Below are 14,824 nucleotides of genomic sequence, written 5' to 3' on the forward strand. Positions count from 1 at the left end.
TCAAGTTGGTAGGATGAGCTATCAAGGCTCATCAGGGATCCAGCAGGTTTTATGCTCCAGCTCCCTCATGCCAGGCTGAAGGAGCTGCTTTTCATTTGGGAAAATTGTGTTCCTAACTCAGAGGATTTGTTAATCCCTTTGTGCCATCACTGCTGAGGATCCCAGAGTCTGAATACCTGTGAGCCACAGCTCTGTTTCCTCAGCCCCCCTGTTCAACCACCTCTCAGGACATCAGAGTTAATTCCTCTTGATTTTTTCATTCCTGCAGTAAATCAGGATTTTGATTTTTGAATGACTTTTGGGGACACTTACTGACTTTAGGGACAGGCAAGGCAATCATGTTTGGGGTTTTATGGGTTTTTTATGGTTTTTTATTGGGGTTTTATGAACTTTTAAATGCTTGAACTCAGATTTTAGTGGTAAATAGGAGTTGATAGCTGGTGTGAGAGAGATGCAGACCTGAGCTTTACCAGGGCTCCACACCATCAGCTCTGGGCCAGATGGTCTTGCCTCTGAGAAATATATTAGAGTAATGTCAAGGAAGAGCACAGTTGAAATCCTCTGCCAAGACAGATTTCTCACTGCTGGAATATGTTTCTGTCTGATCCTCTATTTCTAGATGATTGAAAATAGTTCTGGAAGGGATTTTGCTGAGGCCACCTAGTCCATCCTTCTCCACAAGGCATGCTAAAGTACACTGAAACCCTTCCTGATGGATCTGTTAAGCTTGTTCTTAGAGCAGTGGAGATTGTCCAGCTGCCCTGGGTGGTTGTATTTGACTTTATTAAACTGTTTTTTTTAATATTGTGGCTTTGTCACTGTTCTGGGCACAGAAAAAAGGGATGCAGGTGGTTGATTATTGACCTCTTCGTGCCAAGGGCCAGAAAAGTGATGGTGATTCCTGGCAGGAGATGGAGAAAAATCACTCAATGCAATAGTATTGAGTTTTTCTTTCTTTTCCCCAGAGATCTTACATGGAAGAGTTTAAATACCATTCTCCCATTGTTTTCTATGCAAAGACCTTCATTTAAACTTAGCAAATAATTGCTTTTTTTTTTTTTCCTTAAACAACATTACCTAGTGGTTGTGTGTGTGGGCAGGGAGTATTTGTTTTTATTATAAAGCAATATAAATTTAACTCAGAGATCTGCTATTGAGGAAAAAGTGGATTCTCATCAGCTGCTGAGCTTTTTCAAGGCTCCAGGCTCAAATCTGCAAACTGTCAGCTCCAATTAAAGCCAATGGCTGGAGCTGTTTTTTCTCCCTCCTGGAAAGAACACAGTTCATCAAAAGCCAGAAGGAAATTTCATCATGAGCAATGAGCAATTATCTCATGGGATGTAATAAGAGAGATCCACGAGATGCCCAGTGTGAACTTTCACTTGTAATCACTTTTAATTCTCCACTGGGCACACGAGCACTGATCTCAGCAATTTGCAGCCTGAAGTTTTCCTGTGGAGGGAACTTGTGCTTTTGTAGGGTTTGATTGGTGTTGATGTAGAAATGTGAATTTTGAGCATCCCTGAGCTGGCAGGAGATATTCCACCTTTCTGTATGGGGTGGGTTAATCCTGGCAGGCAGCTCCAGTGGGACAGGGAGCAGGACTGGAAAGGTGAAATTAAGGAATTCCTCAGGTGCAAGGATTGCTTGGGGAAGGCGAAGAGACTCCAAGCATTCCCCTTTTCTATTTTTCCCCCCAGTTTTTATTGCTGAGCACCTGTGGTCACTCAGGATGCTCCCTCCCAAATTCCTGTGCACCCCCAGCCTCAGTGAGAAAACCAGGAAAGGTTTGGATTGTTCAGCCCCAGCTGAACCCCCTGTGCTGTCAGCCCTGCTTGGGTCACAAAAGCAGAGCAGTGGAGGAAATGCAGGGAATCCCAGCCAAACCCAGTGCCCTGTGGTGTGCCACAGCTTCTGCTGGTGGCAGCCTGGGCCAGCTGCTTATTTGTGGTTTGTGCTGGTGTTTCCTAAAGGTGCTGTTTGCATTTCGGTGTTTCAAAGCAAATATTGACCATTGTGCAATCCAATTCATGGCTTAGTCCTGCAGTTAGCAGGGAGCTGATTCATGGAAAACACTGTGCTGTGTCTTTGCTCCTGGGCGATCACTGTCACTTTCTGTTTAATTAATTTTGTTACTCACTGCTGACAAAAAGCCCTTTTTGGTCCACAGCTCTCGGTGACGAAGCCAGTTTGGATTTGGTGCAGATCAGTGTTATGTTTTTGGAGCAGGTTCACTTTTCTGTGCCTGTTGTCATCACAGGGGGGTTGAAATTTGAGTTAAATTGAAGGTTCAAGGCCAGCTCAGTGCAGTTTTTGTGTCCACTGCAGCTTTTGGGTCCTGGCTTACTCACACACAATGAACCCAAAATTTAAAATGTGTAACTTCTCTCTAACCTTTAGGTGGGAGATCATTTATTTAGATGATTTATTCTGAGGTTGATGTCCATTTTTTAGGAAACCAGAATGCTGGAATGACGAGTTTGCACAAAGCTTCTGAATATTAATAAATTTGCTGGTGCTTCCTTTAGACCTACATCCTTTAACAAGGTGAAGGAATAGATGGAAAAACAGAGTGAGAACCACTCAAATATTACTGAAAGAAACAACTCAGTGCCAGAACACAACCAGTGTAAAATAAAATGTAAAATTCAGTTTGGGCAAAACAGATCAATGGGCTGGCATTTGTAAAGGCCAAGTGTTGATTGCAGAGATAAAATGCTCGGTGGGGACTGAGCCTGGCTGGTTATTTTTAGCATTTCCTCCCTTGTGTTTCAGGATGTGCCTGTGCCTCCTCTCATGCTGGAATGACAAGATATTAATCCCTGAGCAAAGGCCTATTAATCACCTGCTTTATTCTGTTTATGTAATACAGTTAAATATACTCTGGGAGCATGTGAGGTTTGGGCCCTGGAAATGATTTCACCTCACTCAGGCTTTTTTAATTTTTTTTTTGATTGATTGGTTTCACCAGTGGCAGCTGCCCCATATCTGATTTTTTGATTTCATCTCAGGCTGATTGATCAGTAAAATGCCTTCATTTATCTGCTGTTGGCATTTAAGCCACAAAAGCAGCATCTGCTCCTCTCTGCCTCCCTCCCCTGTGCCAGTGATGCCATTTTGCACAATTTTAGACTAAACAAAATTCCTGACTGCACAAGGAGAAGGGAAGAAAAGTGTCATTGAGGCTTTGCAGGGGAATCTCCTGGAATTCCAGGCTGGTTTGGGTTGGAAGGGACATTAAAGCCCATCCTATTTCCAGTACCCCAGGTTGCTCCCAGCCCTGTCCAACCTGGCCTTGGACATTCCAGGGATGGGGCAGCCCCAGCTTCTCTGCTGCAAGGCACTCTCCATGTGGTGGTGGGTCAAAAATATTGATTTTCTGTGTGTTTTGCTGGTTTTCTGCTCTGCTTTCATCTAATAGCAACTATATTTGTGTGAATTTCAGGTTTTTGGCATGAATGGTAATAAACTTAGCAGCTGAAAGCCTTGAGCAGAGCTATTTGATCCTGGTTGTGTTACTAAAGAACACAAAAGTATTTATTTCTGGCTTGCAGGTAGGGAGCAATACTTGATGGCGCATTGAGCTGTGAAATTTGTGTCAGGAAAGAGGGAAAACCCTGCTGAGCCTTATTTCTGTAGGGAAATGCTCACAGGAGTAGTGGAGAAAGTGCTAAAAAACAGTTTTTAATTCAATATGAGCTGGCTTAATTCAGCCAGTACACCAAAATTATGTTGATATTTTTGATGTGAGGATATGCAAAATTAAGTCTTGAAGCTTTACAGTGTGGTAGCTGATCAATTTACACTTCTAATGACTTGGAAAGACTTTATTTAATGGCACTGGAAGAGTCATAAGAGAATGAAAAGAGTAAGAAATGGACAGTGGTGTTATTTTCAGATATTCGGTGTAATGCTGGCTGATTTGGGGGCTGGTCAGTTGGGGAAATTGGGAATTTTGGAGAAGTGTGTGATTTGAAGTTACCTGAGGAAGCATCTCCTACATGGGCAAATCTCTCTAGCAATTCACCTCAAGACAATTCAAACTGCAAAACATGTGTAAAGGGGAAAAAAAAAAAAAAGCTGTTTTTTTTTCTTTTAAACACGTCCTCTGTTTACTATGCTGTTCAAATAATGTGATCACCAGGCACTGATTTTTGTCAGCTGCTTACAGCCCTGGGTTCTGTTTGCTGTGGGGCCACACCAGCAGCAACCTTTGCCTCCCACGAGGTGGAAATTGGGCTGAAATATTTGAATATTGGCAGAAAGTTACCACAATTATTACAACTTAAATATTGTGGGCTGAATGCTGGAGTATTTCCCTTTTTTCCAGTTAAGTTTTAATGGGATTTCCTAAAACTGAGAGATCACATCTAGGCTGCTCTTTCCTGTGTCACAGCAGGCAAATCAGAATGTTAGGTGAGGATTCAGAAATCTGGATTATTCCTTCATGCTTACTTGAAATTCCCATGGGAAACTGATGTTTTCTCTCTGAATTATTTCTGGCAGCCCTACCTGGAGTAATTACAGCCCAGGCAGCATCAAGGGAGGAGTATTTGCTTCAGTGAGTGAAACATCTCCACTTAGGAAGTCAATAATGCTGCTCTGGCAAGGCTCAGACCACGAGAACACTGTAATTCATCCCCTAAGGGTTTTGAACAGCTTTTTCCTCCTGTTCTGCATCTCCCCTGAGGAGGAGATGGGAGTGCAGGATGCACTTGGTGCCTTCTTGTGTGGAAAATGGAATATCCAGGTTAGGAAGGCATCCTCAGAGCAGCCAGCAAGGGGCTGCTGGTGCTTTTTGCAGCACTGACAGCTCCTTTGAAAGCATTCAGCATCACAGGTGTGCAGCTCCAGCAGCATCCAAAATTTGGGGGAAGGTGCACAGGGAAATGTGGGTTTGCCTTTGTGGGACACAAAGGATATCCTTTGATAATTCCTGCTCTCACAGAGACAGTGAGCACTGGTGCACCTCCAGCTCTGCAATGTTACATCCACCCCCACAAAAACAAATGAAAGAGTCCCCCAGGGAGACTTTTAGTGGTGATGAGGAGGGAGGATGATGTGAAGCTCACAAGGGCTGTGCTGTCAGGATGCTCTGCTGGGTGCTTGTCAGGATGTGGCAGTGCCAGCCTGCTCTGCTCTCTTCACATGGGGAGGTTGGATTGAGCCCTTTTCTCACCCAGAGATGGGGCAACTGAGAGGTGTCTGAAAAAAATTTATTCAATTTTCAGTCTCATGTGAAGGGTGAGACAATACAGTTGTTATAATTCACTCATCATAATCAGGAATTAACTATTTCTTAATTACATTTTAAGTGTTTCTTGGATTATCAGCTTTAGCCACACCATGCTGTAAATGCCTTAAAGTTTGATAATCTAAAATTACCCCTCGCGGGATAATACATCTTTCACAGTTCTGTTTCTCCAAAGTATTTAGTTTTATTTGCAAGGCCACCTTTTGAAACTTGTTTCTGGTTCCATTTCTCTCTCAGCAATGTCTGTCCCATTCCATGGCATTTCTAAGCCAATATTTCTTATCTCAAAATTTAAATACAAATCCACACTATAAAAACCTTCTATCCAACTTAAAGAATTTTCTACAAATCCCTTTCCCACAGGGAGGGATTATCCTTCTTCATGCTGTAAGGATTTATGTTCTATGGGTTTGTGGCACAGCCTGGAATGTTCTTTGATCAATAATTGCAGGAACTGGCATTGCCTTCCCTGGAATACTAAGAGCTCCAAACCCCTGGTGGTTCATTCATTCCTGGGGAGAGGAAGAAGGCTGGGAACTGACCCTGTATCCCCACCAGTACCCTGTGGAATTTGTTACTTCCTTCCCTAAGCATGGAATTCCCCTTCCCACTGTTAGCACCCACCCCCAGTTCCCTTGGATGAAGCAGGAAGGGGTGGTGGGGTGGTTCTTTTTGGGGACAAGCCCTGTAACAATAATTGAATTGTGCTTTATTTTGCATTGTTGGATGTTCCCATTTGTTTTCTCTGCTTGACTGGTTCATAGCAGCCTTTAAATAAAAGCAGTTCTGCCTCTTAGTTGAAGCAATAAATAGTCCATTTTATTCATCTCTGATCTGGAGGGAGAGGGAAAATCTCACTAGGTTCTAAAAAGATATTCTTTGATAATTCCTGCTCTCACCAAAGACAGTGAGCACTGGTGCACCTCCAGCTCTGCAATGTTACATCCACCCCCACAAAAACAAATGAAAGAGTCCCCCAGGGAGACTTTTAGTGGTGATGAGGAGGGAGGATGATGTGGAGCTCACAAGGACAGCTGGCTTTGATGCTGCTCTGGTGTGCCAGGTGTTCGGATGTCACAGCAGTGAGGACAGGGAGAGGCTGAAGCTGCAGAGATGCTGAGGCTGAGCAGAGATCAGGCTCACTCTGCACGTTGGAAATGTGGTTTTGCATCAAACCACTCCTCCACGCATTCGAAAGGGGATGTTTGGCTGGAGGATGGGTTTATTTTTAGGGTTTGGTGGTTTCAGATGTTTTTATTGGTGGGTGGCAGCGTTGACAGCACATCCCAGGGCCCAGAGCTGCTCCTGCTGCTGGGGCTGAGCACATCCCCTCACCTGGACCCTCTGTGTCATGGCACTGGGGGAGCTTTGCTTGTGCCATCTGCATTATTCATCCCTTGGCATCCTCTTGGACCTTTTTTTCAATTTTTGAGAAAATCTGGGTGTTGTGGATAGCTCAAGAGGAAGAGAGAGACCCAGGGATGCCCAAGGATGCTAGAGGAGATTTTTCCTGGCTCTGCATATTAAAAGCCACATTCCTCTTCTCTGTCTTATGCTGGTGAAGAGAGAAACAAGGATTTGAGAATCTGCTTGATTTAAGAATCTGATTTAATTCAGAATTGAGGATGTGCTGCATCTGTGTGGTGTTCACCTCATTTACCCATTGTCATGGCAACAGTTGGGAAAGCTGTCCCTGTCTCACTGATCCCAGCACTAAATCTGCTGGGTTTATTGCAGGTGGAGCAACAGCCCTTCCCTGTTCCTGCTGTAGCTCGTGGATAAATAACAGGAAAAGACTGAAATTAATCTGACATTGGCCATGTTTTTGAAAAACTGCCCTTACTTGGGGAAAACAGGCAAACGCTTCTTTCAGGTTTTAAAACTTCCTGTATCCTCAAATCAAAACCAAAACTGACTTGAAGGGCAAGTGAAACTTGACAGTGCTGTATTAAGATGAGATGCATGTGAGGAGACTTCCTGAAAAATGGACTGAAATTCACTTTTATTGCTAAAATCCTGCTGCTGGTGTTTTCTTTGTCATTTATTTCAATTTTAGTTACTGTGCTTGCTTGTTCCTGCTGCTGTTGTGTCTCTGTGCTTATTCTTGAGTTTGGAATCAAGGGCTGGTACTGGAATTTTGTACACTCCTTGCCCAGTTCTCTTCCCTCATGCACAGCTCTCTGCAAGAAGTTTTTGGATATTGTTGCAGATGCTGATGAGCCTTGGAAGCCTGGCTAATTTTTACATCACTCCCATCAGTGCTAAAGCTGTGAGAATCTGGGAATAAAACAGATTTATCTCCTCAGCAGGTCAGGCTTTTTTCTGCAGGCAGATGATTCTGGGGTTGGAAATGTGATGTGTGGAGTGGCCCCCCCTAAACTCGTGTTTTATTTCCAGGTGTGCTGACCATGCTGCCGCTGATCCCGCCCGTCTCCGAGACCCCTCTGGAGGAGCAGTTTTAGGGTTTGCTCTGCAGATCCATGGACCTGGACCCCCATGCCAGCATGCAGGTGGGGATGAGGGTAGTCCGTGGAGTGGACTGGAAGTGGGGCAGCCAGGACAGCGGCGAGGGCAACGTGGGCACCGTGGTGGAGATCGGCCGCACGGGCAGCCCCACCACGCCCGACAAGACCGTGGTGGTGCAGTGGGATCAGGGCAACAGAACCAACTACCGCACGGGCTTCCAGGGGGCCTACGACCTGCTGCTCTATGACAACGCCCAGATAGGTGAGCACAGCAGGGCACAGCCCCTGGCACAGCCATTCCTGCCCCCTGGCACACCTGCCCGAGTGCCAGCCTGCGGGGCGATGCTGGGACTGATGGGCAGGGCATTGCTGGTTCTGTCTGTGCAAAAGCTCTGCTGGAGCAGGGGCACAGCCACCTCCTGTCCCTGTTCCCGTGTGCTGGAACAGCCTTTGGCACCACCTGGCCATGGCCAGGGCATTCCTGTTTCCCTCTGTGCAAAGGCTCTGCTGGAGCTGGGCATGGGCTAGGGCACAGCCACCTCCTGTCCCTGTCCCGTGTGCTGGGACAGCCTTTGGCATCACCTGGTTTCCCTCTGTGCAAAGGCTCTGCTGGAGCAGGACATGGGAAAGGACACAGCCATCTCCTGTCCCTGTCCTGTGTGCTGGGACAGCCTTTGGCACCTCTTGGCCATGGCCAGGGCATTCCTGTTTCTCTGTGTGCAAAGGCTCTGCTGGAAGGGTTTGGCATTCTGCAGTGCTGGAAGGGTGATTCTAAGATGTTGATTTCCCCTGGAATTTGTGTGGATCTCAAAAGTCTTGTTCTTTAAGGGTGGTTCTAAGATCCTGATTTCCCCTGGAATTTGTATGAATCTCAAAAGATCATTTTCTAGAAAGTTTTTGCATTCTGCAGTGCTGGAAGGGTGATTCTAAGATCTTGATTTCCCCTGGAATTTGTGTGAATCTCAAAAGATCCTTTTCTAGAAGGCTTTGGCATTCTGCAGTACTGCAAGGGTGATTCTGAGATCCTGATTTCTCCTGGAATTTGTGTGGATCTCAAAGATCCTTTTCTAAAAAGGTTTGGCATTCTGCAGTGCTGGAAGGGTGGTTATGAAAACTTGATTTCCCCTGGAATTTGTGTGGATCTGAAAGGTCCTTTTCTGGAATGCTTTGGCATTCTGCCGTGCTGGAAGGGTGGTTCTAAAAACTTGATTTTCCTTGGAATTCCTGTGCATCTCCCATTCCCTTTCCCTCCCCCAGGTGTCCGTCACCCCAACATCATCTGTGACTGCTGCAAGAAGCACGGCATCCGAGGCATGAGGTGGAAATGCAAAATGTGCTTTGACTACGACCTGTGCACCCAGTGCTACATGAACAACAAGCACGACCTGTCCCACTCCTTCGAGCGCTACGAGACCGCTCATTCCCAGCCGTGAGTCCTCCCCACCCTCAGCACTTTTGGGGGGCTCACTTCCATCCTGGGGCTCTGCAAAACCTGCTGTGTGCACCCCGGGGGTGTGCAGAATAACAGTAGAACCTAACTTGTACGTGTCTGTGTGATTTGTAAAGAATTTCATGTCAATTTATTGGGTGGTGCATGATGTTTTCTGGGTTTTATTTGGGGTTTTATGACCAAAAAGGTTTGTTCTATAATTCTGATTTATGGGGCTCAGTTCCATCCTGGGGCTCTCCAAAACCTGCTGTGTGCACCCCAGGGGTGTGCAGAATAACCCAACAATAACTTAGAACCTTACTTGTACATATCTGTGTGATTTGTAAAGAATTTCATGTAAATTTATTGGGCGGTGCTCAATTTTTGCTGATTGGGTTTTAAAAGGTTTGTTCTATGGAATAATTCTGATTTATGGGGCTCAGTTCCATCCTGGGGCTCTGCAAAACCTGCTGTGTGCACCCCAGGGGTGTGTAAAATAACCTTGTAGAACCTAACTTGTACATGTGTGATTTATAGAAATTAATGTAAATATATTAGCCAGTGTTCAATTTTTGCTGATTGGGTTGCACTACCAAAAAGGTTTGTTCTATAGAATAATTCTGATTTATGGGGCTCAGTTCCATCCTGGGGCTCTGCAAAACCTGCTGTGTGCACCCCAGGGGTGAGCAAAATAACCCAGCAATAATTTGCAACCTTACTTGTACATATCTGTGTGATTTATAAAGAAATTCTTGTAAATATGTTGGGCGGTGCTCAATTTTTGCTGGGTTTTATTTTTGATTTTATTTATTTTTTTAATGGGTTTTATTTTGGGTTTTATGACCAAAAAGTTTTGTTCTATAGAATAATTCTGATTTATGGGGCTCAGTTCCACCCTGGTGCTCTCCAAAAGAGAGGTATCTGTGCAAAATAACCCAGTAGAACCTAACTTGTACATGTCTGGATAATTTATAAAGAATTTCATGTAAATATATTGGGCAGTGCTCAAGTTTTGCTGATTGCCTTTTAAAAGGTTTTTTCTATAGCAGAATGCCAGGCTTGGTTAGGTTTTATGAAGCTGCTTGGGAAAAAAAAAAAAAAAGGCAGCAAACAGAAATCTGCAGATTGTTTTTCTAAAGTGACAAAAGGATGATTTCTGCTCTGGTTTTTCTCTTCCTCAGCTCCCCCACAATTCAAGAATTTCTCAGACAAGTTTTGCTATTTGCTGTTCTCAGGCCAGGGATCTTGCACTCCCAAATTGTTGATTTATTTTTGGGGTCTATTCACTGAAGAGCAGCACTTTCTCACCTACTCCTGCTCTGCACATTAATTTTTTTGGAGGTGTTTGCTGCACTGATGCCTGTGGAACAGCATCTGGAATTTTATGTTCCTCATGATTTGCCAAAACATGGGAAATCTGCTCTCCTGTCCTGAGGAAGAATTCAAAAATAGTCTCACTTTTATTTGCACCTCCTAAAGTGGGCATGAAGATGAATCATGTAATCCTCTTGCCTTCAGGAGAAGGAATAAGAAATCAGCTTATCTTTGATTTGATTTTCTTTATTTTTTTCCTTTTTTTTCTTTTTTTTTTTTTTTTGCCTGTCTTTGAAATATCACTGTGCCTTGAATCCATCTGTGGAATGCCAAGTGGAATTACTGTGGTGTGGGATTTGCAGCTGCTTTTCCTGCCATGTGGGAAGCTCTGCCTGGAGCTGATTTTGCCAAGGTGGTTCCAGCCTTGGTTGAGCCAAAATTCCTGGCAGAGGAAGGATGTTCCTGGCCAGAGAATCTCCCCTTTGAGATTTGTATTTATCCACCAGATTAGGCTGTTTCTGGAGCTTTAATATGTTAAATTTCTGGAGTGTTAATACGAGAATCCAGCCAGATCCTACTGTGAAATGAGCTTCACAATTTGGTGTATCTATAAAAACACAGATCTCTATAAAAATAGACATGAGGGGTTTTTTACTCTTTCTATTAATACCAGAGTTATCTCCAAGTCAGTTACTCAGGGATGCCTGCTTGTGTCTTTTAGTTGAGCTTTAAGGTACATCATTTTACTCACTTTGAAATTAAAAATAAAAAAGGCACTGCTGCAGAGCAGCTGTTGGATTGAGCCCTTTTCTGATCCAGAGATGGGGCAACTGAGAGGTGTTTGCAAAACTTTTATTCCATTTTCAGTCTCATGTGAAGGTTGAGACAATACAGATGTTATAATTCACACCATCACAATCTGAAGTTAATTATTTCTTAATTACAATACATTCTAAGTGTTTCTTGGCCTATCAGCTTGAGCCACACAGTTCTGTAAATGCCTTAAAGTTAAGAATCTAAAATTACCCCTCGTGGAATAATACATCTTTCATAGTTCTATTTCTCCAGAGTATTTAGTTTTATTTGCAAGGCCACCTTTTGAAACTTGTTTCTGGTTCCATTTCTCTCTCAGCAATGTCTGTCCCATTCCATGGCATTTCTAAGTCAGCATTTCTTATCTCAAAATTTAAATACAAATCCACACTATAAAAACCTTCTATCCAACTTAAAGAATTTTCTACAAATCCCTTTCCCACAAGCAACCCCAATTTTCTGCCCTGTGCTGGAGTTTCCCAACCCTGCAGGTGGGAAATCCTTTGGGCAGCAGGGACCTGACGTTCCCCAGGAGCACCTGGGATGCTGTGTTTTGTAATTAAAAAATAGTCATCTTCTAATTGTAATAAATTATAACATCTGTATAATCTCACCCTTCTCATAAAACTAAAAGTTTTTAAAACACCTCTAAATTACCCCATCTCTAAGTAAAAAAAAAATAGTAAAAAAAATTCAAAATTCAAATATAAGTTAAAAAAAATTGTTGCCCCGTGTGAGGGCCCCATCTTTGCTGTAATGTAAATGTGATTTATTGGTGCAGGGCTCTGGAGAGTGCTCTGGGTTTTTGAGGATGGAATGTCCTGGTGTGAAACAAAGGGCAGGGATCACCTTTGAACAAACCATGGAGAGATTTCTGTGGAATGAGGCAGCTCTGAGCCGTGCAGGCACTGCCTCAGGCACTGCAGCATCCTTTTCAAGAACAGAAATTTTCTGCCTATGACTCACTGGGACTATTGCTTAGATCACTCATCTCTCTTCTTTTCTTTTTTCTTTTTTTTTTTCTTCTAAATAAAGTAGAAGATAAAACCTTTGGCAGTTCCTTAGGGACAAAAAGAGAAAAACAGAGTATTTTCTTTTTTTTTCCTTCTAAGTAAAGTAGTAGATAAAACCTTTGGTAGTCCCTTAAGGACAAAGAGAGAAAAATCAGAGTATTTTTTTTTTCCTTCTAAGTAAAGTAGAAGAGAAAACCTTTGGCACTTCCTTAAGGACAAGGAGAGAAAATCAGAGTATTTAAAAAGTCAGTGGTGAATGCTGTGTGGATTTGGGTTTTGCTGTTGAGCCTCCTTTAGATCCCAGGATTCTCCCAGCTCCTTTCTCTGACAGGGAGTGGGAATCCTTTGGTCCTTCACAAATTCCTGCTGCTGCCAGAGCCTGCCTGGCTGCTGAGCCATCCCAGTCTGCAGCAGGTCACTAATCCAGGATTTAGGGGGATTTAACCCCAGACAGGCCCTGCAGAGGGTTCCCAATCAGTTCTCCAAAGAGGCTTTGGAGACACCTTTACCTGAAGAGCTATTTCAGCTCTTAGAATGACCTGAGTTTGAACTTGAAGTGCTGATTTTTTTTAATTCTGCTATTTGAGGTAATCTCTTCCTGACCTCCTAATTTGTTATTTTATATTGGTCTTGTTTAGTTTGGATTTTATGGCTCTTGTGGGAGAGGCTCTCATCCTTGGCTTAAAAGGATGGAACAGCTGAGTTTTACTGAAGAGCTTTTTTCAGAGCTGTTGTATCCATTTGCTGAATATGTGCTTAGTAATTGGAAGATAAATCAGTGTCTGTGAGCAGGGCAGCAAAGCAAAGCTCATCAAGTTTCTATTAGGGCTGGAAAAGTCAGGCACATTCTGGTGACTTCTGCAAATAATCAAACTGAGACACAAAATATTAATTTTGTTCTATTCCCATGCAGCACCAACATTTTGCTTGGATCACCTGCTCAGGGCTGGGGCTGAGCTGAATTTCAGATGTGGAACAATTTACCCAGGCTATTTTCTAGCCTTCTCTCACCAATAAATCACAACCTCAGTAGTTTTTTTTGCAAGCCCTGTTTTTTTTTGGTTTTTTTTCCTGGCAAACAATGGAGCTGGAGGAGCCAGAGAGCTGCACAGGGAAATGTTTTGTGTAATCAAGCACAAGAAATACAAATATTTTCTCCCATTGTGCTTTATCCTGTAGTCAAAACAGAAATTGCAGTTATTTTCATCTGTAATTCTTAAACCAGCTCTGGCTGGTGGAGTTACCAGCTGGAGTTGGAAATCAGATCCAGGAACAAGTGTGTGCTCTGATTTAGGTCTGTGCAGTGCAAACCCTTTAATAATCCAAATTCCCATCTGTGGCTCTGAGAGCTGAGCTAATCCAGCAGCTGAGTGACAACTGCTGGGTGTTTGATTTCTGGGCAATAAAGAGATGCAGGTTTATTTACATGGTAACCTCCTCAGCAGCTGGTATTTATTAACTATTTCTTTTAATCTGCAGTGGCAGTTTGAACTAAGAAATTTGAGTGAGGAATATTTGGAATCAGATTAATTTATTATTATTATGGATTATTATTTATTATTATTTTTTTAAATCTGTTAATGAATGTATGGTTTTACTTTAGGGCAAAAACCACCATGATTTGCCAGATAAATTGCCTGTGCCTCCTTAAAAAACCCCAGCCATGAGCAGCAAGGTGTGTTTTCATACTGGGCCTTCCCTGGTGTAATTTGGATTATCCTGTTTCATTTTTGGAACAGGGATTGTGCTTCAGTGACATATTTTATCTTTATCTTTTCTGGAATGACATGATCAAACCTTCAAACAGGAGAAACCTTCACTGAACCAGCTTTAGCTGGGTTGTGAGCTAATAATGAAGTTTGGAGGATGATAATAAGACATTTTTCACTCTGTGTGCTCACTGGTGTTTCTGCATCTTCTCAGTGCAATATTCTGCCTTTAAATGCTCTGCATGAACATTTCTGGGTGAAAAACTGTCTGCAGGAACCTTTTTAGTTCCCATTTAGTAGCCTTGGTCTGAAACCTTCCCTGCTGTGGCTTTTCAGAGCAGGATTTGATCCAAATTATTTTGGGGGTTACCAAAAACCCACAGCTTTTACTGATAAATTAATGTGTTTTAAGGATACAGCTGGTTTTGTCAATAAATGTGCCTTGTCAGGGAAGGAAAGGATTGAAAAGGAAAAAATCTGGGTAGAGGCAGTTCCTGAAATAGGTTTCTGTGATCCAAATGACTTTAGGGTTACCAAAAAAACACTGATAAATTCATGTGTTATAAGGATACAGCTTGTTTTGTCATGAACTGTGTCTTGTCAAGGAAGGAAAGGATTGAAAAGGAAAAAATCTGGGTAGAGGCAGTTCCTGAGAACCAAATTACTGATCCAAATTACATTGGGGGTTACCAAAAACCCACAGCTTTTACTGATAAAGACGTGGCTATAAGGATATCTACGTGTATGATATAAGGATACAGCTGGTTTTGTCAATAAATGTGCCTTGTCTGGGAAGGAAAGGATTGAAAAGGAAAAAATCTGGGTAG

General features: G+C 43.1%; 1 protein-coding gene across 1 annotated transcript in view; it reads left to right on the plus strand.

Annotated features, from left to right (window-relative positions):
• MIB2 (MIB E3 ubiquitin protein ligase 2) overlaps positions 1 to 14,824 on the plus strand; it is a 42,484-nt gene that overhangs the window by 4,088 nt on the left and 23,572 nt on the right. The window contains exons 2-3 of the mRNA XM_041463673.1: positions 7,652 to 7,981; positions 8,977 to 9,148. Of these exons, the coding sequence (XP_041319607.1) occupies positions 7,735 to 7,981; positions 8,977 to 9,148 (419 nt within the window). The 5' untranslated portion in view covers positions 7,652 to 7,734. The remainder of the gene's footprint in view (positions 1 to 7,651; positions 7,982 to 8,976; positions 9,149 to 14,824) is intronic.

The sequence above is a fragment of the Pyrgilauda ruficollis genome, unplaced genomic scaffold, assembly GCF_017590135.1.
Source record: "Pyrgilauda ruficollis isolate IOZ18807 unplaced genomic scaffold, ASM1759013v1 scaffold169, whole genome shotgun sequence".
In the NCBI taxonomy this organism is placed as follows: domain Eukaryota; kingdom Metazoa; phylum Chordata; class Aves; order Passeriformes; family Passeridae; genus Pyrgilauda; species Pyrgilauda ruficollis.